The following is a 25,515-nucleotide window of genomic DNA, read 5'->3' as shown; positions in this document are numbered from 1 at the left end:
GTCACTAAGTTTTGTATTTTAAATCAATAAACGATAGCAATGAGTATGATTTTTATTGCACGTACCTCATAGTTCCATTGACCGTTTGCATAGAAGCACATGTTGCAATATAAAATTGTGTAGGTAAGGTTAACTGAATCACAGCATTTGTACATATTTGTGTGCTATATAAATCGAAGGACGTAATTAACTACAAATAGAAATAGGTAAGTAACTAACTAGAAGTAGAGAGTAAGTAGTAAGCAATATCGGAATTCGGATTGTAAAGACTGGAAGAGATATTCATTGGAAACGCTTTAACAATATTTTTTGTTAAAGTTTAATACATTCCTGCCATACCACGACTCACGCGTGACACCTATGCTTAACGAACACCTATGTTTGTGAATAATGATGTATTTTGTGTATTGTGAATCTATACTAATATTATAAAATTGAATAGTTTGTTTGAACGGGCTTATCTCAGGAATTACTGGTCCGTTTTGAAAGATTATTTCAGTTTTAGATAGCCCATTTATTGAGGAAGGCTTTAGGCTATATATGTACCACGGGCTGACCGCTAGTTAACAATATTGTTTGACGTCTAGCGACGTCTAGAAGTGAACGCGCAAATAAATTTAACATAAAACAACGTATTTTTATTAAAAACTAGCTGCGCCCCGCGGTTTCACCCGCGTAAGTCCGTATCCCGTAGGAATATCTGGATAAAAAGTTTCCTGTATGTTATTCCAGCTGTCTACGTACCAAATTTCATTGCAATCGGTTCAGTAGTTTTGCGTGAAAGAGCAACATACACACACACACATCCTTACAAACGTTCGCATTTATAATATTAGTAGGATAGTGAGATTATATTTAAATGAATTTTCATATCTAATAAGAACAAACCATTTAGGTTTTTGAAGGAGGAACATTCAATTTGAAGAGAGTTGTTTAGCTTAGTACTTAGAAATAATATTTTTTTAAATAGCCAAAAGGGCAATACTGATTTGACAGTCCTGTAAGCCCCAGGTCATAGATAGGAGGCGAAAAAAACCTGTCAAAATGACATCATAGAAGTGTTGCTCATGCAGATAAAATTTAGTCTGTTTACCTTACAACTGTCAGTCTGACACATTTCTTCTCATTGAATCTGACTTGTGTCTCATTGATTCACGAAGCTTTATACAGCGCACTTTACAAGTTTACAGGAAAACTGCGAGTAAGTGCATATTGTATTGCGTTACAGACCTACATCTGTAAACTAATGATTGGTTTAGTTCATGTAGAACGCAAATAAAAGCGGTAAGCAATGCATATTTCAGATTTTTTCAGTAATAAAGTAGAATTGCATTTATAAATAGTTCAAAATGCTGTAACTGAAAATAAATTCGTGGAAAAGTAAACTGCGTAACAGATGTTTATGGATATGGCTACCTATGAACACAATGTTATTGTTTATGTCATAAATATGTTAATCAAATATTAAAGTGATGATAACAGATACCAATCACATAAACAGATATTTTATTTCGTACATTTGAACCAAAAAGGTATGAGAAAAATACACTAAATAAAACTACTGGGTTCGAATCCCGCCTCATACTCGAATTTTTTCTATTCCTTAAAAATTAAAAAATCAGTAATCTTTTAAATACCTAGGCTTAATGTCTTAAAATATGACATATCGATTATTTTAATTATAATTTAAGATAAATTTACTAGAACGAAATTATGAAGGAAAAATGAGTTAGTTACTGATTTTGTTTTTATATTTATGAGTGTTGTTTTTGTAATTGTATCCGACTGTAATAGAAAGATGGTAACATACAAAAAAATACAAAAAATATCCGATTTTATATGAATATACAAACACATATATAAGTTACGTTATTAAACTAAACTACCTATAATGTTTAAATAATGAGTATTAACTAAATTTTAACCTAACATTGACTAACTCTAAGAAATTATCAAATTCATCACCTCATTTTTTTCAATACATTCATTTAATACAAATACACGGGTAGGCAACTAGGCAGAGTTTTTCTACAGACAATTTCTGAGCGTAATTATCAGCACATGTGAACGAATTCTGTTTACTGTGTTATGAGTCGTTTATTCAACATTGATTAGGTTGAATAATTTAAAAGTTCCTGAGTATTTTTTATTAATGCTGGTATTATATTTCATACACGACATGCTTGCATCTTATTTATTTATCGCGAGCTATTAATACTACAATTCACGCGTAGTTTAAATATTCGGAGAGTAAATGAGGCACGGTATGATATCATCGGATGCATTCATATACAATTGTTATTAGCACAGCTATAATAAATAAACATCATACTTGGAGTTAAGTATAAAATATTTATCAAAATAAAATGCAAGTCAATACCATAGAAACATAATAAATCACTAAGCACTAATTCAGATAAAAAAGGCTCTTATAAAAAGGGGAAAAGTCTATATAAAAAATTTGAAAGGGCAGTGGTAGTTCAGTTCAGATCACGGACACAAGTCGGGCGTTAGAGACCGGACGAGCGTGACGTGACGTGCAAGAATTAAATAGATTTTTCAATTTATCTCTATATTATTCACATCACTACGACACGAAAAGTCGAAGGAAAACATCGTGAGGAAAGCGGCATGTCGAAGAATCATAAGTTCGACCACATTTGACATCTGTGTATCTACACTTGGCCTGGCAAAGCTGGTAAATTATAGTATAAACCTCCATAGGAGGCCTGTATATCTGCAGTGGGAAGATATATGGACTAATGGTGGTAAATTGAAAATTTATCACAGGAATCATATATCACACCACACAGTATGTACGTAACGTTAGCGCTCTTCTCATCGGAGAATGAAAACGTTGGCAAAATCGACATTTCAAAGCAAACGATTTCATTCATCATTGTGATGAAGATTTTATAAAAAAATATTTTATTACCATTAAAAAAATATATTTTATATCATATATATTTTATAAAAGGTATATAAAGGTATTTTTTTGAAAATGGATTCATTTTTGAAATAGCGGTGAGTTTTCTTATTCCAGATTCAAAATGCATTTTAATGGGAGATGTTTTTGTATGGAGGTCGAGACAGGGTGCCTTATATGGGCTATATTTACAACTGTAAGTATTACAAAAAATTACCAACACTTATTACTTAATGGTAATTTTAAGTAGTGTTCGTACAGTTAACTAGTTATTTACATAAAGCAAATACAATTATTTCGAATTGAGAACTTTAAGATTTACATAAGATAATGTTTTTGCAATAAATTTGTATTTGAAAGCTTTTTGTGTAAGTTTTCATGCTTTTTAAGCTATGTATAGTTTATTTAGCACACTCAATAACCAATCCTCTCAGTCTAGATCGTCCATTCAAGATCTTGATGGTAGGTGCATATTATGATACATTGATATTCAGTCTGAGTATATTCTTGTCTGCGGTTTTGGACGTTAGCATTAATCTCCATCGAGAAATTTTTAAAGAATAGAAAAACTTTGATAACGAGTCGGGATTCGAACTCTCGGCCAGTGATCCCGCCTCAGCAATCGAGTTTCTTCTACTCTTTCGGTTTCATGTGCCTAAGAGACATCCCATCACCTATATTACATTGAACTGGAAGTTTTCGATGTTTTATTTATGTTAAATGATTAGTATAAACTATAAATACCATCTTACCATTACCTACCATTGCAGCGGTCGCAGATACGCCAACGTTATCAACACACAAAAATACGCGAGTCGACAATTTTGTATTTTTATAATTAATATCCATGTTTTTTCTGACTTGCAGATTATAACAGGTATAGCAACATTATTGGGTTTTGGCTTTTTCATCTACATGAATATCGAGTTCGCACAACAATCTGGAGACAAGCAATTGGGATATTTTCTGGGAGAAATTTTCAACATCATCGCAATATTTATACTGTGCTTAATAATCATTTCATTTACCTTTTCGGTGCATCTGCTTGTTGGAGTTGTTAAGGTTAGAACTGTTCAATTAAACAATTTGATGCACGTTGAATAATATCATTATCCACTTATAATTAAAATGGTCTAAGAGCCCTTGATGGTCAGACCTTCAAATGTTTAAAGCTGCGTTCCAGCGCGACCCAAATTTCATAGTCTAAGATTGTTCTGACATGTATGTATAGTGGCGTACACAGCCGGTCTGGCGCCGGCTTGTTGCGGGCTCTCACATGATCCAACTGATAAATCAAAAAGGTGATCATAGAAACTTGAAAGCTTTATTGCTTTAATTAAAAAATTAAATTAGGCAAAGGAATAAAATCGAAGCATGATGGATAGATTAATTATAGTAAGGGAAACCACTCATTTTAACTAAAATTGATGTTAACTATATTTATTACAGAAAAGACCGCATTACATCAAAGCGTACTTTATATACGGCGTTGTGGTATTTTCTATCTTGGTGTCCATATATTTGGTTTCAATGGCAGTAGCTGTTGGACATGATGAGTTTGGCGGTTTTCTGTTATTTTCCTCTGTCTTCATATCAATATTAGGTAAGTATTACGATACTACGATTATATTATGTAAGGAAAAAGAACCTTATGATCGTGTTTTGGTTGAAATTTCTGAATGTGAGAGTCGAGCACGCTTTGGCATGAATTGGGCGAACTCAGACCGAAGAAGATACCACATCCCCAGAGAGGATCGGCGCGAAATTCTAGCTACTATGTTTCGTTCGGTGGGTGAGCGAGTTAGAGTTCAGTATCCTTTTCCTTACCCTTTCCAGTCATTTCCTATATTCCCCTCGTCAATTCTTTCTAACACTTATCACGCACCTTTTAAAGTCGGCATTCATTTGCAGAGACAAGCCTTTGACAAATAGCCTTTCGCACCATCTGGTGACCCAGGCTCCTTTGCCGACTATGACATATAACAAAATCAAAAGAAATTTAACGTATTATATACTTCACTGATATTTTTATACTTATGCCTTAAAGAATATGTACCTATGGATTGTACTGCTCGCACAATCGTTTTCGTAGTATCGAAATCGAAATAACACATACTTTTTTCCAGGCTTTTACGGTCTTATATTGCACATGATTCGTATGACGTACCTCAAATTCAATGGAGATTTAATTCAGCAGTACACTCACAAGCTTATTGTGTGAATAATAATGGAAGACAAACTATTTATTTATACAATTATACTGTAAATATAAACTTATGCTTATTGACATATATACAAACAACTTTCTAATAATAGAAATTAAATTGAATAAGAATCACCTGTTTTTCTCTCTTTGTCCCCTATATTTGATACTATAAAATTTAAAAACCGACCGGGTTAAGTTATACCGGTATAAGGGTTATATTTTCCACTTAAAACTTAAAACTGCGGATGTAACAAGACTCATTATCGGAGATAATTTGTTATAAAACTAATTATAGTTTGAAGAAGCATTGTAATAAGAAAAATACAAATATTTTTATAAAACGTTCGTTTTAAATGCGTGATGTCGTTGTGTTTTTTTAATAAATGTTTATTGCTATGTACTTTTGTTTTATTCAACTTAGCAAACGATTATTGTCTTAATATAATTTATCGATTAATAAACCCTTTAAATTTTCCTATTTGAAGATAGGAAAAATTATGTGACACCGATGAAGTTGAATGAGGTCCTCCACCTTTCAGGCACATCTGAAAGATGTTCCTTTGTATATCAAATATTTAATAACTCCTTCTTGTGCTTCTGAACTTCGATTGAAGGTCACATGGTATAAACACTAATTTTAAAATCGTACTTAGGTAAGGATTTAATCACTTTCAATATTATCTATACTGAATTATAATATATAGCTGAAGAGTTTATTTGTTTATCCATTTCTAAAATTTTTTGATATAGTCAGAAAAAAGTTTAGAAAATCTTCCGAAAAAGACTATCCGGGCGGATTCGGGATGAACAGCTAATAGACTTTACTTTGTTGCATCTGAACTTAAAATATCTTGATCTTGACACCTGAAAATTGTATTAACTTATTCGATCATTTGTTTCGACAATCATTATTTTCGACCTCATACAAACCACAAACATCTGTAGTCCGATATTTATATATTATCGTTTCTAGATGGGTGTTGCCACTCAGTACCTGGTTCTAGATATTTCTCAACGAAAATTAGTCAGACAGTTAGGCGCCTGCGGCTACTATTGATCCGATGTAGTTGTGTAGAGTCTGTGGGTTAGTGTCGAAAAGCAAACGATGATGACAAATAAATACAGCATTTATTTTATACTGTAAATAGAAAGTGGTAAGTTAAATACGACTAATTTAATAATCTTAGAATATCAATTGTATATTATTCATAAAGATTGTTATATCCATTATATACTTAATTGTAGTTTAAAGACTAAAAATATATAGGTAAACAATTTACACAATGTCAAGCTCTCGTTATGTCGTTCTGTTTGTTATATAGTAAATTGATCTTGATCGACTTTTTAAATTAGCTTAATTAGCTTTAAAGTATTTCTATCTAAATAACGTAAGAATGAATTGATTGTTCGTTAGGTAAATTTTAAAGCAATTGAAAATAAAATGAAACTTTAAAATGGACTAAAAACTAAACCGGCTTCCAATTGTCAAAATTAACATTTTAATGGGTTCACAAGGAAGAAACAACTTCCAAATAGAGAAAGAATCATCAAAATCGATTCGCCCAGTCCATAGGTTTCATATAATAAACAAAAAAGAAACTATCGAATTGAGAACCTCCTCCTTTATTTGAAGTCGGGTGAGTACATGTCATTCTACCTAACATTTCAGTTCCACACACAAAAAAGACGTAGCTAGAAATGGCAGTTATTTCTTTATGTTTCAGATTTAGTTAACAGTGAGAATAATTATTTTATCCAAAAGATGTGCATAGATGGGACATGTTGCTGTATGCAGGAAGAGACAGGGTGTCTCATATTATTGGCTTTTATTAGTACTGTAAGTAAATCACTTATCGGCGGCCTTATCACTTCTGAGTGATAAGGCCGCCTAACAAATTGTACTCTTCTTCTTCTTAATGGTAATTAATATATGTATATATTTTTAAGTTTCTTGTACAATTTTTGTTAAAGAGTAATAAAATAAAATAAATAAATTTATTTATTTGTTTATTTTATACTTTATTGCACACAAACATTTACAAAAAAAAAACGTAGATAAAACACAAACAAAAGAGACATTATTATTTATTTTTTGATGATTGTTGATTCAATTTAAACTGCAACCTTATAATATATAATAACTCTTACTTATTAATATAAATTAATAAAAACAGTCAATAGTTAATAGCCAGTCCTTACATGCAGAACTAAGCTCTTTCAACATTTCTAGTCGCCATATATCAAAAATAGTGATTCTTAGAAAATAGCTTTTAAATAACTGAAAATTATCTAAAAGTTATTTCAAATTCTAATGTATATTTTTATTATATATTTTATTATATAAAAATATATCAATCTCCTAAATTGATCTTTGACCGCGTATAACAACTTCTTTTCACTAACAAAATTCGGCTCTACGGCATTTTTTATTTGACTGTACGTTCGTGTTCACTTACCGAACTTGATGCGAGGTTAAGAGGTGATTTTTATTGAAAGTAAAAGTCGAATAATATAATTACAGCAATTTTTTTTAACTTCACAGATCCTTTCGGGCCTGGTGATCGTATTCTTTGTGGGTTTAATTTACTATCTCAATTACATCTTGGGCTTCGGTGGCGACCCAATAAGTTATGGGTTTCTTCAAATATATAACATGTTCTTCATCCTTGCTATTTGTTCAATAACGTTTTTATGGGTTTTTACGTTGATTCTGCTGTATGGGGCTGTGAAGGTTAGAAGTCTGTATATAAATTATTTTATTAGCGTTCTATGCTAGCTTTCCGGCCGCTGCCTTGCCCACGTAGTCTAATATTCACATGGAGATGACATGTTTCACCGCTCTAAAAAGTAACTTATGTCACTCTAGCTTGCTATCTATCTCCATCTATCTGCTATCTATTTCTATCTCCAGACACAAAGAGTATAAAGATCGAGCCGTTGCGACGTTCAGGAAGAGCAAACATGCAATCACGCTTTCACATTGAATAATTAGTAAGGATTTGTATTACAAAAGGTTATAAAATGTAAAATACTTATAAACTATGTGTTGGTTTATTAAGTCATTCATAACTCACTACTTCATCAACTACTAAACTCAGGCAAACCTCAAGGTTAAGGGCTAATTTAAATTAGTCTGGGTTGGGTTAATTTAAATTAGTCTCTGCCAGGGAAGCTTTTAGGCAAATAATGGATCTACGCCTATCAGATAGAACTGTTTATTGTTCGTAATAACATATGTTACGTCTTACTAATATTATGAACGAGAATATTTGTAAGAATGTATGAATGTTTGTACTCTTTTACACGAAAATCAGTGAATAGACTTTGATGATACGTCTCAGTGATGCAGCTTACGCTTCAGAAAGTGATGGAAATTAATATGAGATAGATTTCCAAATGCAATAATGAAAATGTTTTGTTTTTCACAATATCCTCATTAAAACAAATTTATTTGTATTTCAGAAAAAGGAGGATTATCTAGAAGCCTACATCGCTTGCGGAACATTACAAACTGTTTTTGTACTGTCCTTATATCTGTTTTTTTCATTATTGTGCAGTTTTCGAGGTTACCATGGCTATGGTATTTATTTACTTCTTTCCATGGTGTCAATCATACCAGTAGGTAAGCATAATAAGTTTGACATAATGAGTTTGAAACATATAAACACATAGATGAATTGAAAAATGGAACGCGCGTATTTTAATTCTCTTAGCGACAGGTTATAGTATCTTAGGAAATAGAAGATTGATTTTAAAAACTAACAAAACATAAATTTATAAACTATTTAAAATGAACAGATAATCTATATACATAAAAATATCAAAATGAATCCCTATTTGCCTTGGTCACGCCATCATGCGTGAAGGGCTAAAAAATTCATTCACCATTAGAAAGCTGCAATTAAACTCAGTGACTCTTAGGCTTTTTACGGGTAAAACCGGGGCAAACAGCTAGTTTTTTTCAGACTCGCGACTACATAGTCGTCAAGTCAATAGCGTCAAGTATGTCCAACTCATATCCCTACTCGAAAAGAAAAGCCTCATTCAATTATATATATATATTATGGTTATTATGGTTAAATTTACTTGTTTTCAGGTTTGTGTTCTGGTCTAATTTTATATGCAGTGCGTGCTACATCCCCCAAACTCGACAGAAGTTTACCACAGCCGAAATCAAAACCAGAAGAGACTATCGTGTAAGCAGTGGAAGCGAGAGCGTTTATTTTGGTCTATTTAACTGCATAATATGATAAATTGTTGTCATTTAAACTCCTGAAGGATTTGTGATTTATAGGAGTAGGTTAAGGAGTATTCCTTAGCGTTTTCCATACAAATGTCAATTTTGATATTCATGAGCTTCTATGTATTCAAAACCTATATTACTAGTACGAGTATATATATATATATGTGCTTATATTATCAAGTGTTGATAAAATAGTTTTTAATGATATTTATAGACGCAGACAATTAAATTATTATATCTTAAGAAACGAGTTCTTAAATTATCCCCCATTAAAAAGTCTGTTTACAGTACTGTTACAGTAGTATCTAGATACTACATGATACGAAAATATTACATAGAGATGTACTTGGGCAGTCTTATATTGAAATTTTAGCATAGATATAAATAGTACTAACATAAATTATTTCAAATAGATAATACATAGAGTTATAGAAATATGTTATAGTTATAAAATAAAAAACTTCTTGTTGGTGCTGATCGTTACATACCGCATAAAATATCTTGTACTTTATGAAAATATAGAATGCATAGTGCTCATGTGAAATATAGCTTATAGATATTATTCATATATATTTTGGTAATACCAATGTTTGTAATGTATTCGCATATTTTTACGTTGTAATTTTGAGCTTAACTTGGAATAAAAATTAATTGCAATCTATGTTTGTTTTATTTAACATTGAACTAAGTGTATAGACTTATTCACACATGTCACACTCAAACTCAAATATTTATTTATTCAATAGGTAGGTACCTACTACCATATTGAAAATAACCAAAAAAAAAATTGTAGTCGATGGATAATATTTTGTCGCTTCTAGACGAGTGTTGCCACTCGGTAATTTGAAATTTTCTCAACGAAATTCCTGTCAGACAGTTAGGCGCCTACGTCTGCTATTGATTCACAAAATTTTGTTCATTTTAAGCCAGAAACAAAATACTGTCTGTATCTTTAACCAAAAAAAGGTGAACATATTTTTGGAACGTAATTAAAAAGTGGTAAGATAAATACACAATACTGCAGGTATTTGGTGATAAAATTATAGTGGTTAACTTTTAGATCTCTTCTAAATTAAACATGTATAACTCTTTCATTTTTTTTATTTCTGCCATATGACTAGGTACTTTTTAAGTACTATTCCCATATAGATTAATACAATACATTGATTGTTCTTAATTTAAATATAAATAAATAAATTTTTATTCATTTTTCTCATATGACTGAATAATGTAAAAACTGTTTTCGCCATAATTAAGCAATAATATCAACTCAGTTTTAAAGACGTTATATAAAGCTTAATTTTCTTTAAGAATTTCTTATATTCTAGTGACACTTATTAAAATGAATAAATTTAAAAAGATGTGCATGTGCATGGATGGGAGATGTTGCTGCATGGAGGTTGAGACAGCATGTCTCATATGGGCTATTATTAGTACCGTAAGTAGTGATCTTATACGTTTAATCCATTTTATAAAACCTTCATTAAAAACACAAATATGTACATTTCAACTCCAGAAAATCGCAGACGTTATGAAATTACGTCTATAATAATATAAGATTTTATCAAGATCGCCATTTTAAGATTGCACACAAACCATTTGCCTCAAATGGTTTCATAACATCTGAACCAAGTGGATTCAGGGTATATGAACAGGGAAATCGTTATATTTTCTTGTTTGATTTTTGTGTAAATTTTAACAGTTTTTATCGAATATTAAACGTGACATTGCGTTGTCACGCTTACTCGTTGAAAGTAAGTAGGTTTAAGATCCGTCGCCTGAATTAACATTATGATTTTATTTTATTATATTTTGATTTAGGGGGTCTTTTAACACATCATTATCAATAAGTTTTTTATTTAAATAGATGATGCAAAGGCAGGCTAGGCATTGGGAGTGCGTGGCTGGCTTAGAGACTACTAAAACTTAGTATTTTCTTGTGTTTGGTTTTACGCAAGTATTATAAGTAATATATATATAGCAGCGAGCGTGGTCACGGGGAGACTCCCGTTAAAAAGTTTTTAATTTCTAAACCTACTAAAACTTGACAAAATAAATGTAAATTACAAATTTTACAGATTCTTTCAGGCTTGGCGATTCTATTCATTGGGAGTTTAATTTTCTATCTTAATTACATTGAGGGCTACGGCGGCGACGGGATCAGTTATGTTCTTCTACAATTATATAACATATTATTAACCATTGCCACTTTTTCAATAACATCATCATTTGTGTTTTCTGTACTTCTGCTAGTTGGAGTTATCAAGGTGAGAATTCTTATAAACGATTTTATTTACTATATTTTATCTTAATCTAGCGGTCCGCCTCGGCTTCGCCCGTGGTACATATATAGCCTATATATAGCCTTCCTTAAAAATGGGCTATCTAACACTGAAATAATTTTTCAAATCGGACCAGTAGTTCCTGAGATGAGTGCGTACAAACAAACAAAAAGAACAAACAAATAAACTCTTCAGCTTTATAATATTAATATGGATAGAATAATGGTACTAGACAGGTAAGAGGCTTGGCAATCAAAAGTATCACTGCCGGACGTAGTTTTCACAGGCGTAATTTTTTTATTTACCTATGAGGTTATCCTAGGTTAATAAGAATTCTAAGCCTGTATAAATAAATGGAAAAGTTGAATTAAAAATCGTATATTATCCTAATTTGTATTTAAGACCAATTTATTTATATTTCAGAAAAAGGCGAAATATTTAAAAACCTACATCACTTATGGCACATTTCAAACTGCTTTTTTGCTGTTCGTATTCCTGGCCGCTTCAGCAATATCGGGTTTTGGTGGTTCCTCTGGTTTTGTTATTTATTTACTGTATTCCATTGGCTTTATCATATCATTAGGTAAGTATTTTCTAGTATTATTTAACCTGTCTTACATTATAACTAGTATAATTGTCCGTAATGTTAATTAACAATTATAACAAATAATTCGCAAACACAACAAGCAATAAACAAAATGGAATGTATTTTATTTCCGGAGCGGTATTTTTAAATGTGTATGTGGACTCTGATGATATTTTGTAATATTTATAAAAATGAACGTCATAAAATTAAAACATTATCATATTCACGATTTCTAGTATAATTGCTTACAGTTCATACTGTAAATGTTCGAAAGAAGGTTACATCTTTACTGGATACAAGCATCCTATTTTATAGCTTATGAAAATTTTGTTACAGGTTTATATTATGGCGTTATTTTACATATGGTGCATGTTACATCACTCAAATTTGACGGAAATTTAACGCAACAGAATTCGGAAGCAGAACAGACAAACGTGTAAACAATGGAGGCGAAAATATTTTATTCTCGTCAATATAATAAACTGTCATAGATGTTAGATTTTTCAAATTAAAATCCAAAATGATAAATGATTTATTTTCTCCTAAGCGCTCTCAATACCGCTGCACTAACATTTTGATATTAAAAACTTGTGTTTTTAATGCTCATAGTATGTTATTATATTATTTACGCCTATATTATCAGCCAGGGACGGCTTAACCTATAGTGCAGGGATGTTTTATATTCTTTCACGCAAAAACTACTGAACCGATAGCAATGAAATTTGGTACGCAGATAGCTGAACAACTGGAATAACATATAGGCACACACTTTTTATCCCGATATTCCTACGGGATACAGGATTACGCGGGTAAAATCGCAGGGGCGCAGCTAGTATAAGACAAATAAGAGTTTAATGAAAATATCTAAGGTCAGGCCTAGGGGGCGTCAGGGTTTCAATGCATTTGTCCCATACCCCACAAGGGGACACGGGAATTCACGACTTCATATAATATACAATATGGGCAATCCTATATTGCAGCTCACGTGAAGACAGAATGTCTTTCGAATTAAGTACTTAGTATAATAATAATAAAAATTATTTTAAAAACATATTGATGTTGTTTCCAATATAAAGCTCTAGCTTCCTAAAATTAGAATATCGGCTCTGTTCCCGATTTTCCTAAATCAAATAAGATTTATCCTTATAGCATGACAAAATAAAAACTGACATTAATTGAAGAAGTGTTGCCTGCATAAAAAAGCAGTAATCTGTAGTAAGTAGTGACAGGCGACGTTCAGGCGTTTGTGACTCCATTTTATAGATTGATTCCCGAAGCTTTGCCTGGGCTGTGGAAGCTAGTCTAGTGCTCCGGCGAGCTTCGAGTCGGATACTCTTGCGTTACGATGCTGCTGCTGTTATTGCAATATAATTGTTGGGATTCGCTTATAAATTAAATAAAAGGTGGTAAGTAATGTTTATAGTTTATACATTAATTGAAATCGATTGAGATTTGTATTAAAATAATGCGTCATAAAATAAACAAACACATATCATATTATGAGAAGTCTTGCTTTATGTATTTATATTTTGATCTATATTTTGCTTAGTATGTGATTGGATCTATAAATTATCTTGATAGAAAGGTTTTATAAGTAAAAGCCTAAAAGAAAATAGTGATAGTAAGGTTTTCTTCACTGTTATCTACGCAGATATTAGAAAGATGAATCTTTAGTATTTTTGTATGTTTGTAACGTTATTACGCATAAACTACTGGACCGTTTACAAAAAATTTTCACCTTTAGAAAGCTTCAACTTAACTGACTGACATATATATGTACCACGGGCGAACATATAGTAGTGCATTATTTCTGACTAGCAGTTCGCCCCGGCTTCGCCCCGGCTTTGCCCGTGGTATATATATAGCCTATGCCCCTCAGCGAAGTTGCAGCTTTCTAATGATGAAAGAGTTTTTAAAATCGGTCTAGTAGTTTGAGTTTATCCATTACAAATAAACAAACAAACACACCAAAATATAAATTCTTCCTCATTTCAGAATGACCATGTGTTCTAATGGAAGTAATTTTTCAATGAAACTCGAGACTGGATGTCTGATATGGGCCATATGTGGTATGGTAGGTATCCATCAGTAGCATAATATCTGCTCTGGAAATTAGAAAAAAAATTGGTAATTTATTAAAAAAGTTAAAAACAGATTTTTTTCAAACCAGACAGTGATTTAATTTTTTTTAAACAGAAAAGTTGTTGGCGTGGCGTGTTACAACACACTTTTCTGCCTGTGTTTAATCATATGAAAGTAACAAAATTATTTTTCTAATTAATGGGTGATATGACATGAGTTTCTCTTTCACAGATAATTTCAGGCACAGCAGGAGTATACTCATTTGTTTTGATATTTTCCATTGGTTATTGCGAGCCCTCTGAAACTGATGACGGCTTGGGGCATGCGATTGGTGAAGTTTTGATCGCGATATTAATATTTTTCAGTTGTCTCATCGTAATATCATTCCTGTTTTCGGTAGTTCTGCTTGTTGGAGTTATTAAGGTAAAGCATTGTAAAAATTTATTATTTTGTTATAGTCTGTTGTGGGTCTTCTCACTTCCGAAAATTTAAATATATGAAATTTTATTTTTTGATGTCACAGTCGGCAATGGAGGTAGTGGGACGCCTGATAGTAAGCGCTTCTACCGCCCCCTGAACATTTAGAGAGGTATAAGGCATAAGGGGGTGTGGTACTTCCCCTGTGCGAGCTGGCCCGATTCGTGCTGAAGCGTGCTCGACTTCCACATGCATAATACTACCTATTTCATACTACTTCCATTTGCTTATTTCGCCTATACTAACAATATAACTTAACTTAACTATATAACTTTATGCGGATGATAAGATAAGATGATAAGATAAGTTACATCCACTAGAAAACACACACATACACACACACACACACACGCAACTTACAGGCTTCTACACGAATAATATATGTGCTTTTGTAGGAATGACTAGCTTTTTAAATATTTCTTGTACAATTTTTGAAAAAATTGTGTAGTATAAGGACGTTATAATAAGAACACTGTTGGGACTTGGGAGAAGCCTCTGGCTCTTGAGACACAATGTTTAACTAGTTCAGGATTATATCTGTAGCAGTATTATTTCAATTTTTTTTAATATTAATTAGTGTTCTAACTGTGACTTTCCTTGCAGAAAAGGGAGTCCTTTTTGACAACATACGTTATATTCGGCGTGGTGATTTCTACATTCCTTTTAAGCGTATTTTTTATTCTATTGTTAATAGTTGCACATGACAACACCAATGCGTTGGGTAGTTTCCTGCTACATTCTCTTATCTTCTTTTTATTATTAGGTATGTAAATGCATACGAATTTAAATAAATTTAAAATGTTACAATTTTTTTTAGATTGAGGCGGGTTGTCGAATAAACAATATGTCACCTAATTTTGCAACATTTCTATAGGATCTTAAAATTTTCAAGTCTTGTTCTGATACACGATAATTAACTAGCTATTAAAGTAAATAATATTATTAATAAATCGACAATATTTCAGGTTTATATAGTCTTATATTACTCATGGTACAAAGGACATCCAGAAAGTTCAGAGATGAAAGTTTCTCAACTACGAATCAAAGGAACTCAGTTTAACAAAAGACCGCCTTGTGTATGGAGCATAAAATGCAGTATATATTAGTTATAACATTATATTTCATACAAATACTCTTTATAAACGAAATATACTTTTTGAAAGTGTAATAATAAATATACTTAGATACATTTTATTATTATTCTTATGCGTTATAGATTAAGTATTTCTTTATATGAGACAAAAAAGTGTTTATAAATATCTAGCGTATTCTATAAGTACATTTTTGTTTTCATTGTTGAATGTTGTTGATTGTTGATTAAAAAAGATTAAAACGACTATTTACACTAATTTCTGTTAAATTATTTTTTTACATTTGTTTATTAAAATATTGATTATTAATATAATATAACTATTCCAAATACTGTTTATATTTCTAAGCTTATTAAAACAATTAAAATACATATACTTAGTATAAAAAGGTTGTTTTTGCTAAATTTTAAGAGTCCCCACATTATGATCCCTTATACATATAACCCATCTCGACGAATAAAAGACAAACAATGAAGGGATATTATACTGCTACATCAATAATTAACAAAGTTTTTAACTGCGACGGATTTGCTTGGTAAGGTGGCATCTGGTGACAAAAAAATTAATGATTTGCATATAATATATTGATTGGTTTCTGTGTCCCAATATGGATAGACATATTTGTTTACATTAAGAAAATATTATTTAAGTAGTCACATATATAAATTATGTATGAAATATAATTAACTTTATTTAAAATGACATGAGTAATTTTTCATATATTTATTGGATTCACTCATAGTGAAGTGAGCGTAGAAAATTATGTTATGTTTCCAAATTCACATAATAAGTGAACATATCTTTATTTCCCGATTGAGTAAGAAAGCATATTTTTATTCAAAATGTACGTCCTTAATTATTTAAAATTCGATCTATTATGTTACCAGTAAGTGAATTAATCAGTAAATGTATAAATTTTAAATAATTACTTCAATTTGAATGTTTCGATTGAAAATTTCATCGCTGTAGATCGTACTCCGATAGCCGTGATCGTCTAGTGGTTAGGACCCTACGTTGTGGCCGTAGTAACCCAGGTTCGAATCCTGGTCACGGCAGTGTCAAACACTGTTACGGCGGAGTTTATTTTTATTGTGTAATTCAAATATTGGATATATATGATAAAATATTTTAAAATTAAATAACATAAACTCATTGTTTTAGAATATTTTTGTATACTATTTCAACTTTATATTATATTATGGCTTAATATAGGAAAAAACGTTTGTTTTAAAAATCAAAATCTATAAACAATTATATTAAAGTATACTTATCAAATTAAAAAGTTTTTTCACTAAAAGCCAAACAAAAATTTATTTTACTGACATCTAGTAAAAATACGCAGCACTATGTTGAATTTGTCACAAATGTGTTCGACCTTTAGTTGACGCGTCGTAAGGTTGCTTATCCCCGTCGACAAGATGGCGCTAGCAGTCTTTGTTTTGGTTCATTCACGCACCGCAGCTGTTTGCTATCGTAGAAATCTGTGAGAGAAAAGGAGTGGTGATTACACTGTCTTTCCCAAAAAAATACGTTTTTTATATGGTTCTAGGTCACCTAGAGACTTGTACTCCTAATATGTGATACAGATAGTGATACCCGTTAATGTGTAGCGTTTGCAGTGTCGAAAAACATTGTTAAATGTATTAATTAACGATGTAAACGTTTATCATGACGTTTACTATGATATTCGCGTGTGTGCGTGTGTACTCAACGTGACGGCATTGCTGTTAGCTGCCGAACCGACTCTTTAACGGAATAAGTAACTTGGATGTTGATTTTGGTAAGTAATGGCAATTGTTTTGACCGAATATAACCTAAAAGGGTCCCATTCACGCTTGCACTTGTATCTATATGCTTAAGTAGATGTACGATGACCTCGATATTGCGGTGCCTGTTCGTTACTCTTTTGAAAGGCAATTTCTCGTGTCAGAGATTTTTTGTTACTATTGTCTGTTAAATGAAAATGGATCATTCATTTACAATGCCACACTTGGGTAAAATTATTTTTGCGGAATTATTTAAGTCATTTTTTAACAATTAAATTGCTTAAATAGAGTAATTGTTTATTTTAGTAATTGGTAAAATTATTTTATACTTAACTATTAATAGTATTTTTTGAAATATCGATATATATTTTTTATTTTTGACGTTTACCAATTATGTTTCCAAAACTCTTGTTTGAAAATAATAAAATAGAATGGATAGAATCGAATATCTATAAATCTTGAACTGTACTAAGTAAAAGTAAATTTCATTTACTTTTTAATTGGACCATATGATTACGGCCTCATTTAAAGCAATATATACTATACAAACAGTATATTATATTTTTTAGAATATTAACAGGTTCGACATATTATAACGGACAACGGTATAAAAACTCTACATCCTAGATAATATTTAGTTTCTGATAATTAGAAAAATAAGAAAATTAAGGTATTAAATGAAATGCACAAGTTTGTCTTTCAACATTATTATGTGACTTTGTGCATACCTATTTTAGTTCAATACTCTACTTTATACATATTATATTATAAATAATGCTCATATCGAATGCTCAAGCAAAAAGAAATACATTTTAAATACAATTGTCTATACCTAAGTACATCATTTTTCGGCGAAGAATTCAAACGAACGACAAAATATGTAAAAAAATAAATATATTAGAAATTCACAAAAATATTTGAACTAGCTGTGAACATATTTAAAAATGGAATTATAATACGTATAGGTTTTAGCATGGTAATATAATCCATTCCAAGGCTGCACGGGTAGGTTTCTTGTGATGAAGTCATAGCTAATACAAGTTTCGGAGTGGAATTTGTTTGTACATTTTGTACCAAAGCTTTGTCGTGTTATAAATGTTCATTAATTTCTATTGTATGTAAAATATATTTTTAGATTTTATTGAAGATACAGTTATAGGATTGAAATAGAATTCAAAATGTTTGATAAAAATCTCGATTACATGAATCAAATTTAATTGCATTTGCCGCGTATTGGAAGCGAAATAAAAATCTATGTAAGAGCATTTTTGTAGATTATAATATAGCGCGCCCCACAGTTTCACCCGCGTAAGTCCGTATCCCATAGGAATATCGGGATAAAAAGTTGCCTATATGTTATTCCAGTTGTCCAGCTGTCTACTTATTTCATTGCAATCGGTTGAGTAGTTTTTGCGTGAAAGAGCAACATACACACACATATCCTTACAACCTTTCGCATTTATAATATTAGTAGGATTTCAAACTCAAACATTTATTAGTTTTCTAGAAGTTTCTAGAAGTAGTAGTTGTAACATTTGAAGAAGTCTATTATTTTAAGAGTTTTTTTTAACTATGAAACGAATCGAAAGTCACGTACTTACCATATTTAATTAGGTATTTTGTATGCACAATAAAGTGTATATTAACGAATCAATCCCAACACATCACAATATTAATTACTACAACTTAAATTTTGTAGATATACAATGAGTTAGTTCATAGAGATAAATAAAAATGTTTGTTGTTATATAATGTTATTAAATATTCAATGATTTAAATTTACTTTTTTTTTTAATTTAAATCGCCGCGTCGCATTCATAGCAACATTCCGATTTAAGACTTGTGTTGTAAAAAATTAATATGTATTGTAATAAATACATGATAATATAATCAAATTAATCATAAATATTAATAAACATTTAAAGATCAAAGAATTTATATTTATTATTTGCACGAAAACATATTTGTCACAAGAGTTCAGGATTTTTATCTCATTCATTTCTTGTTTCGTTTAATAAATACTAACTACCTGAATCCAGACGGATACAAAGCAAAAATCATTAAAATCCGTTCATCTGTTGTTTAGTTGTATGCGGGGTAAGTAACGCAAATTTCTTTTGAATATATATATCCCGAAAACCGCTTACCACCAAAATAATCGACACACATCAGACCACTTTTGATTTCTATTTAACAGTTTCCAGAACGTTTTACTTCATATTTTCCAGTCCCATTCGTTTCTGATATATAACCTTTACAGTCGCCCTCCGCGTGATAAAACATCCTTGTTTTAAAAACCTTCTTGACACCAACGTCACCGCCAATATTCATACAATATCTCCGTATTTTCTTCAAAATTTTTCGTTATCAGAACAAACGCGCGTCCACTATAATAAGAAATGTTCTGACTTTGTTCAAACGTGAATCGAGCAGGATGTTTGGGAAAAAGTCATCATCGAAGTCAGGGAGAGATTCGTCAAGTCCTAAAGCTAGTCCAAGGGCTAGTCCGAGGTCAATAGACGCCCTTCCTGAAGTTGCTCTGGCCGCCATTGCGACGTACAAAAAGCAAAAGGAAGTAGGCGACTTTATGACTTTTCTTCTAGCGGCGCTCGAACGGAATTCAGAGTGGCTCAATGCTCTCGTAGGCAAGCAAGCTAACTTTAAATGCGCCCTCATGGTCGGTGCCGGACCGAATAGATTTCAGCTGCAGGAAGTAATCTATCCGACTAGCGAAGCCTGTGTCAAACTAGAAGTGGAACTTCGAGATTCCGAAGATTACGACAAGTTGGCGATCGCTGCGATCTTGAAACTATCTAACGTCGAAATCGACAATTTATTGCGGTATATGAAAACGCGCCTCCACGAAAATATCGTTTTAAGAGACGATCTGATTAGAGGTAAGGCGATGGGCGTCACGTTTGCTGTTCTAAGGCCGTTTTCTGATAAGCAATACCGAGTTATGGAAAGAATCATTATTGGTAATTCTTTAAAATGTCTCGCTCCCACTAAGAAACGCAGAAGAGATGAGAAGTCTATAATAAGGTCACCGTTAAAGAGGATTAAACGAGATATTTAAATCTCTCGATCAATATTATACATCGGCACAAACAACGTAGAATGTAATGATTGTAATTTGGATTGGAAAATGGGACGCTCATAGTAAATTATGCACACTTTTGCACTGATAGTTTCCGATTACCGATGATTTATTGTGTGGTAACGAACCATTATGAAGATAAATGTAACAATATTCAATTACATATTACGGCACTTACATGTATAGATGTGGGGAGCGATGCCTGCAATTTGCATACAAAATAAGTTTCATTAATATATACTGTAGTAGTCAAACCGACTTTTAACAAGGATTATAACAATGGATTAACCTATAAACCCTACCTAGGACCTAAAGTTAATGTCAAGAAAACTCTAATATCAACTAATAAAATGTTTTGCAGTCAATTGCGTATTTTATCGCTTTACACCAAACTGGCGTTCAAATTATTAAAATTGAATATTGCACGTGACATAATAATTCTACATGTACTTATTTATTGCCCACGATGCCAGCTTCACCGCCGTTGACCAAAATAAATGTAGTTAGTAAAAGTTCGCTTTGGCTCTGGTGGGAAAGATCAATACCGTAGAATCAGGGCAGCAGTGCACATTTCTAACTCGTAATGAAAATCCTGCACACATTGGCTTTAAATTTTATATCAACTATTATAGAAACGAAGCTTTGGATAGGTTTCGTTGTTAAAGTGGCATTAAAGTGAGCCCGTTCAGGTCGATGCGATAAAATGAAGTTTTATTTTTATAGAATGGTATTTGGAGATCTTAAACTACTTTTAATGGTGTAAAACCAATAAATGCGGATATTCTTCGAACACCTGCTTAGTGGCAAGCGTGTAAGCATTAAAGGCCGGTCTTTGCACGGAGGCAGACTCCGTTTGAGACTAGTGTTTTAATCCTATAAGAAACAGATGATGAGTTTTGGTGATACGCTGAAATGGCATCTGTCCGTTATATGGAGACTTTGACTTGATAGAATTTTTGGGTTTTAAGAATATTATTAACTGTTAGGTGTTCATACAATTAGCTCCTTATCGTATTAGTATGAGTATACGTATACAATCTGTACGATATGTCGCATTATGCTCTGAATGGGGCCATAGTAAACAGTATTTCCGCTATCGCGATTTGCCTCCTGCGATCTGATTATAGAAGGAATAAATCAATTTGAATGATTGCGTAACTGGGGCCGATCCTTGGCCCTTTTTCCGGGCCTTGTAAGGATTAGGGGCGCTGACCGCTGGGTAATTGGCGTAATAGTTATGTGATTTATGGTATAAGATTTACGGTCTCCATAATAATAAGCTTCTGTTAACGCTGATTGGGTCGCTTTGTATAGACCGTTTGTATTAAATTGATTAGTGTGTATTGTACCAAGTTTTTGTTCTTCAGTTAACCCGATTGACTACAATGGACTACAATGTTTTATATATTATGTTTATTTAACACTAGCTGCGCCCCGCGATTTCACCCGCGTAAGTCCGTATCCCGTAGGAATATCGGTTGCCTATATGTTATTCCAGTTGTCCAGCTGTCTACGTACCAAATTTCATTGCAATCGGTTTGCGTGAAAGAGCAACAAACATACACACATCCTTACAAAATTTCGCATTTATAATATTAGATGGATGGTCCTCCAAGACATTTACATTAAATCTTACACATAGGATACATACAATTTGCAAAAAAAAAATTAATTTACCAGATACACCATTTAATTTGTAAGCTATGATCAAAACTAAGAGGTCTATTACACTTTTGTTTGATAAGTAGTGTAAAGTTGTAGTATTCATGTAAGTATAAACCCACATCCACAAGCTCGTATGTCGTAGATAGTATATTAAAAATAGGTGTTAAAATATTAAATTTTATTAGGCATCTGTCGCTGGAAAGCGGACAAAAGAGATTTACTTTTGCATATTTTATTTTCACTGTTTCGCGGTCACCATTTGCAATTCAACTGAGCCTATATCTTTACTGAATACAGACATTACCGATATTAAATGTTAGATATTGCGTAGCACTTTGAATTAAAAACAAAACGAAATACGCATTAATATAAAAGAGAGAACGGAAGTTTTATTATAAGTCAATATAAACATTATATTACTTACTTACTATTAATTTTAATTCTCTTATTGATGAATATATGTATACTTGATGAAGATTCCTGTTTTATTCCAAGGGAGCATTCAATCGGGATAAAAATATCCTATCACCCAAGTCATCTATATATATTAAATTACATCAAAAGGTATATCAAATTTCATCAAAAACCCGTAGTTTCAGTGCGATTGACGGACAAACAACCAAACAAACAAACTTTCACATTTATAATATTAGTGTGATAGTGTGATTTTCTGGCGAAACAGGGAACAGTACCACATGGAAATTAGCACAATAGATAATTTAATATCTCCAAATCGAAACATAGTGTATGTTTGTTTCTTTTGTTTCTTGAAAATAAACATGTTACAGTAATATGCGTTAAAAGGCCGTTGGGTGAACAATAGTTATTGTGCATAGCATTATGTTTTAATATTGTTATCATTACGCCTTTCAATTGGTTATTTCAATAATTATATAATATAAATAAACCTTTTTAGACATCATACAACTATTCTACGACTGATATTCTTCTACCTTATGAATATAATAAAATAATACAAAAGAAATACGAAAAAAGAAGAAAACGAAATAAATTTTTTTCGATAATAATGCATCTTGTTCCTGTTTCTGCCTTTTTACTCATAAGGTATACTAATCTGTGTGTAAATTGTTCATGGGTATATGAATTTCTGTTTCCATGCATCCTACTAATTTATTAAACGCGATTATAAACGCGAAAGTTTGTAAGTATGGATGGATGGATGTTTGTTATTCGTTCACACAAAAACGGCTCATCGTATCTGTTTGAAATTTGATACAGTGATAGATTATAGCCTGGATTAGCACATTGGTTACTTTTTACCCGGGTACCACGCGAGTGACGCCACGCGTTACAGATAGTATATAATATAGTGTCCATAATGGAATTTCTGTTGTATATTTTAGCTAAATTATTCGCGTAACCGTTCTGTTGTTGTTATCTTTGAAACCGCTGCGTCTTATTGGGGTTTCAACAAATGTAAATTTGTTAATTAATTTAACCTTCAGTTACTATTATCCAGTTCATGTTCATTTATTATGGAACGATGTGGATTTATCGATACAAGAAACAAGTTGCAAAATAAATACATGCAATTTTTTATGCAAATTTTAGAAATTGTACTAAAATTTTAATTTATTAGAAGACCTGCTATTTTTCACATTAGGTCAGGCGCATAAAAATATATCGCTTACACCACTTTGTTTACCTACTTATTTCTACACGGCAAATATAATAGGAAATGGCGCCTTAAACTCTAAAGTAATCAAAACCCCCATAATTGCGTGAACGTTACATTACAGTAAAGTGCAACCGAGATAAACACATAAAAGGTAACTGCCGTTCAGTTAAATTTTTATTTTAAACATAGAAAGGGATTTTGATGGCCGCCCCCGTCGCGAAATGCCGTTATTTTAAGATTTAGAGCTATGAGCGAAGATCGCCTCGAATGTTTAAATCGGGCATTCTCATAAGACACTTATGCGAAAATGTTTGATTTAAACGACACTTATATAAATTATTATACGGTTGTCGTGTTCTATGTTTTGATGAAAGGAAATGCAAATTGCACCTGTCGTATTTGAGGGTAATATAGTAACGCTAATTTGGTTTCAGACTGAAATCAGGAAGCAATTTTGATATGGTGATTTCACGGTGTATTATATTAGCTGTATGTTGGCAGTTATTATGTTATGTAATTGATGGCCGTTTGGAATTTTGCCCACCTTTCTAGTATGGTTTCCGCGATGTTAATACAGGGAAATGAACGTAAATAGAATTTATTTCTCTTTGGTCCGCAAATGCACACTGTTTGGTCCGTAAATTATGATGGGGCAACAATGACAGTTGTCAGATAAAGATTTGTTGTCTGTTTTTACTTTCGAAATTTAAAATTCAGAATGGACGAAGATGACTAGGCACTTTTTCGTTTGTCTCGACTTTATACTTATCGTTTAAAACTACGTTACGATTTCCTGCCATAGTATGGATTATAGAATAATTTCCTGTAAATATAATGAATGTATATATCAATTTATACTGCGCACTATAGTTGAATAGCATTTTTTCAAATATATATGACATAACGATAAAAAGTTGTCATTGAACAGTTCTTTTGTTGATTCAAATCGATGCCTATCGACCGTTATACAAGTAAATGGTCTCTGTTCAATTTACCTAAGCTATTATAGTAAATTATCATAACGGCGTGTTTAACGGGCCTCTTGAATTGAGTTATTCCCAATATATTTTTATGTAGTCGAATTAAACTTTATCAGCTTGTTGAACATAAATTTAAAAAAATAATATTTTATTTGTTCCTAATAAGTGAAATGTTTTGTAAAACTTTATACGGCATATATTAGCTAGCGATATGCCAAATCTTCAAATTTCTAGCAAAAATTACAAAAAAATTACAAAAACACTTCCTTGTTAGGTTTATAGTATGCTCTACGCTCTGCTCCGGATTAAAGTTATATCGACGTAATGACGTCACACACCTACAGAACAGTGTCTCATAACCCGTCCATGATGCGTAGTGGGGCAAAAAAGACGAATTCCCCTTATGAATTGTCCACATCTGTTCTTGGGGTAATTCATCGAGCGAGCCACCTGCGTCCTGTCAACTTGCACCGGT

At 31.9% G+C, this 25,515-nt stretch overlaps 5 protein-coding genes and 1 non-coding gene across 15 annotated transcripts in view; all 6 read left to right on the top strand.

The window, feature by feature from the left end:
• The first annotated feature begins 1,126 nt into the window (after positions 1-1,126).
• Positions 1,127-5,530, top strand: LOC119833115. 2 transcript variants are annotated; one of them, XM_038357000.1, is made up of 5 exons: positions 1,127-1,284; positions 3,044-3,122; positions 3,794-3,988; positions 4,376-4,529; positions 5,053-5,530. In XM_038357000.1, the coding sequence occupies exons 2-5, from the start codon at positions 3,051-3,053 to the stop codon at positions 5,145-5,147; spliced, it is 516 nt and encodes a 171-aa protein (XP_038212928.1). In that variant the 5' UTR covers positions 1,127-1,284; positions 3,044-3,050; the 3' UTR covers positions 5,148-5,530. The 2 variants fall into 2 exon arrangements, with proteins under 2 accessions (XP_038212928.1, XP_038212929.1); XM_038357001.1 differs by having other exon boundaries at positions 1,132-1,201.
• A 446-nt stretch (positions 5,531-5,976) lies between these two features.
• Positions 5,977-9,638, top strand: LOC119832925. The gene is made up of 5 exons (XM_038356752.1): positions 5,977-6,286; positions 6,857-6,969; positions 7,675-7,863; positions 8,595-8,754; positions 9,229-9,638. Exons 2-5 carry the CDS (start codon positions 6,895-6,897, stop codon positions 9,330-9,332), a joined length of 528 nt encoding a protein of 175 aa, XP_038212680.1. The 5' UTR covers positions 5,977-6,286; positions 6,857-6,894; the 3' UTR covers positions 9,333-9,638.
• A 3,865-nt stretch (positions 9,639-13,503) lies between these two features.
• Positions 13,504-16,050, top strand: LOC119832968. Its single transcript, XM_038356807.1, has 5 exons — positions 13,504-13,649; positions 14,239-14,317; positions 14,557-14,748; positions 15,406-15,565; positions 15,768-16,050. The coding sequence occupies exons 2-5, from the start codon at positions 14,240-14,242 to the stop codon at positions 15,860-15,862; spliced, it is 525 nt and encodes a 174-aa protein (XP_038212735.1). The 5' UTR covers positions 13,504-13,649; position 14,239; the 3' UTR covers positions 15,863-16,050.
• An 826-nt stretch (positions 16,051-16,876) lies between these two features.
• Positions 16,877-16,948, top strand: Trnah-gug. Its single transcript has one exon. It is a non-coding gene; the product is annotated as a tRNA-His (tRNA).
• Positions 16,949-17,364: 416 nt separating this feature from the next.
• LOC119833128 (uncharacterized protein CG43867) overlaps positions 17,365-25,515 on the top strand; it is a 232,171-nt gene continuing 224,020 nt past the window's right edge. For all 9 annotated transcript variants that reach the window (XM_038357030.1, XM_038357027.1, XM_038357025.1 and 6 more), the window contains exon 1: positions 17,365-17,673. The gene's annotated coding sequence lies outside the window, so the exon portion shown is untranslated. The remainder of the gene's footprint in view (positions 17,674-25,515) is intronic.
• Positions 20,094-20,735, top strand: LOC119833040. The gene has a single exon (XM_038356911.1). It carries the CDS (start codon positions 20,094-20,096, stop codon positions 20,733-20,735), a length of 642 nt encoding a protein of 213 aa, XP_038212839.1.

This window comes from Zerene cesonia, chromosome 16 (genome assembly GCF_012273895.1).
Source record: "Zerene cesonia ecotype Mississippi chromosome 16, Zerene_cesonia_1.1, whole genome shotgun sequence".
NCBI lineage: Eukaryota > Metazoa > Arthropoda > Insecta > Lepidoptera > Pieridae > Zerene > Zerene cesonia.
Note: the sequence above shows the minus strand (reverse complement) of the source record. Positions and strands in the feature narration are given on the sequence as shown.

What these genes read in the sequence shown, in the direction of transcription:
- LOC119832925 (XM_038356752.1), top strand. Translation starts at nt 6,895, where the DNA reads ATGTGCATAGATGGGACATGTTGCTGTATGCAGGAAGAGACAGGGTGT. An exon ending in TATTGGCTTTTATTAGTACT is followed by an intron (nt 6,970 to 7,674) that starts GTAAGTAAATCA and finishes TTAACTTCACAG; the next exon opens with ATCCTTTCGGGCCTGGTGAT. An exon ending in GGTGTCAATCATACCAGTAG is followed by an intron (nt 8,755 to 9,228) that starts GTAAGCATAATA and finishes ACTTGTTTTCAG; the next exon opens with GTTTGTGTTCTGGTCTAATT.
- LOC119833115 (XM_038357000.1), top strand. Translation starts at nt 3,051, where the DNA reads ATGCATTTTAATGGGAGATGTTTTTGTATGGAGGTCGAGACAGGGTGC. An exon ending in TATGGGCTATATTTACAACT is followed by an intron (nt 3,123 to 3,793) that starts GTAAGTATTACA and finishes TCTGACTTGCAG; the next exon opens with ATTATAACAGGTATAGCAAC. An exon ending in TGCTTGTTGGAGTTGTTAAG is followed by an intron (nt 3,989 to 4,375) that starts GTTAGAACTGTT and finishes TATTTATTACAG; the next exon opens with AAAAGACCGCATTACATCAA.
- LOC119833040 (XM_038356911.1), top strand. Translation starts at nt 20,094, where the DNA reads ATGTTTGGGAAAAAGTCATCATCGAAGTCAGGGAGAGATTCGTCAAGT.
- LOC119832968 (XM_038356807.1), top strand. Translation starts at nt 14,240, where the DNA reads ATGACCATGTGTTCTAATGGAAGTAATTTTTCAATGAAACTCGAGACT. An exon ending in TGCTTGTTGGAGTTATTAAG is followed by an intron (nt 14,749 to 15,405) that starts GTAAAGCATTGT and finishes CTTTCCTTGCAG; the next exon opens with AAAAGGGAGTCCTTTTTGAC. An exon ending in TATCTTCTTTTTATTATTAG is followed by an intron (nt 15,566 to 15,767) that starts GTATGTAAATGC and finishes ACAATATTTCAG; the next exon opens with GTTTATATAGTCTTATATTA.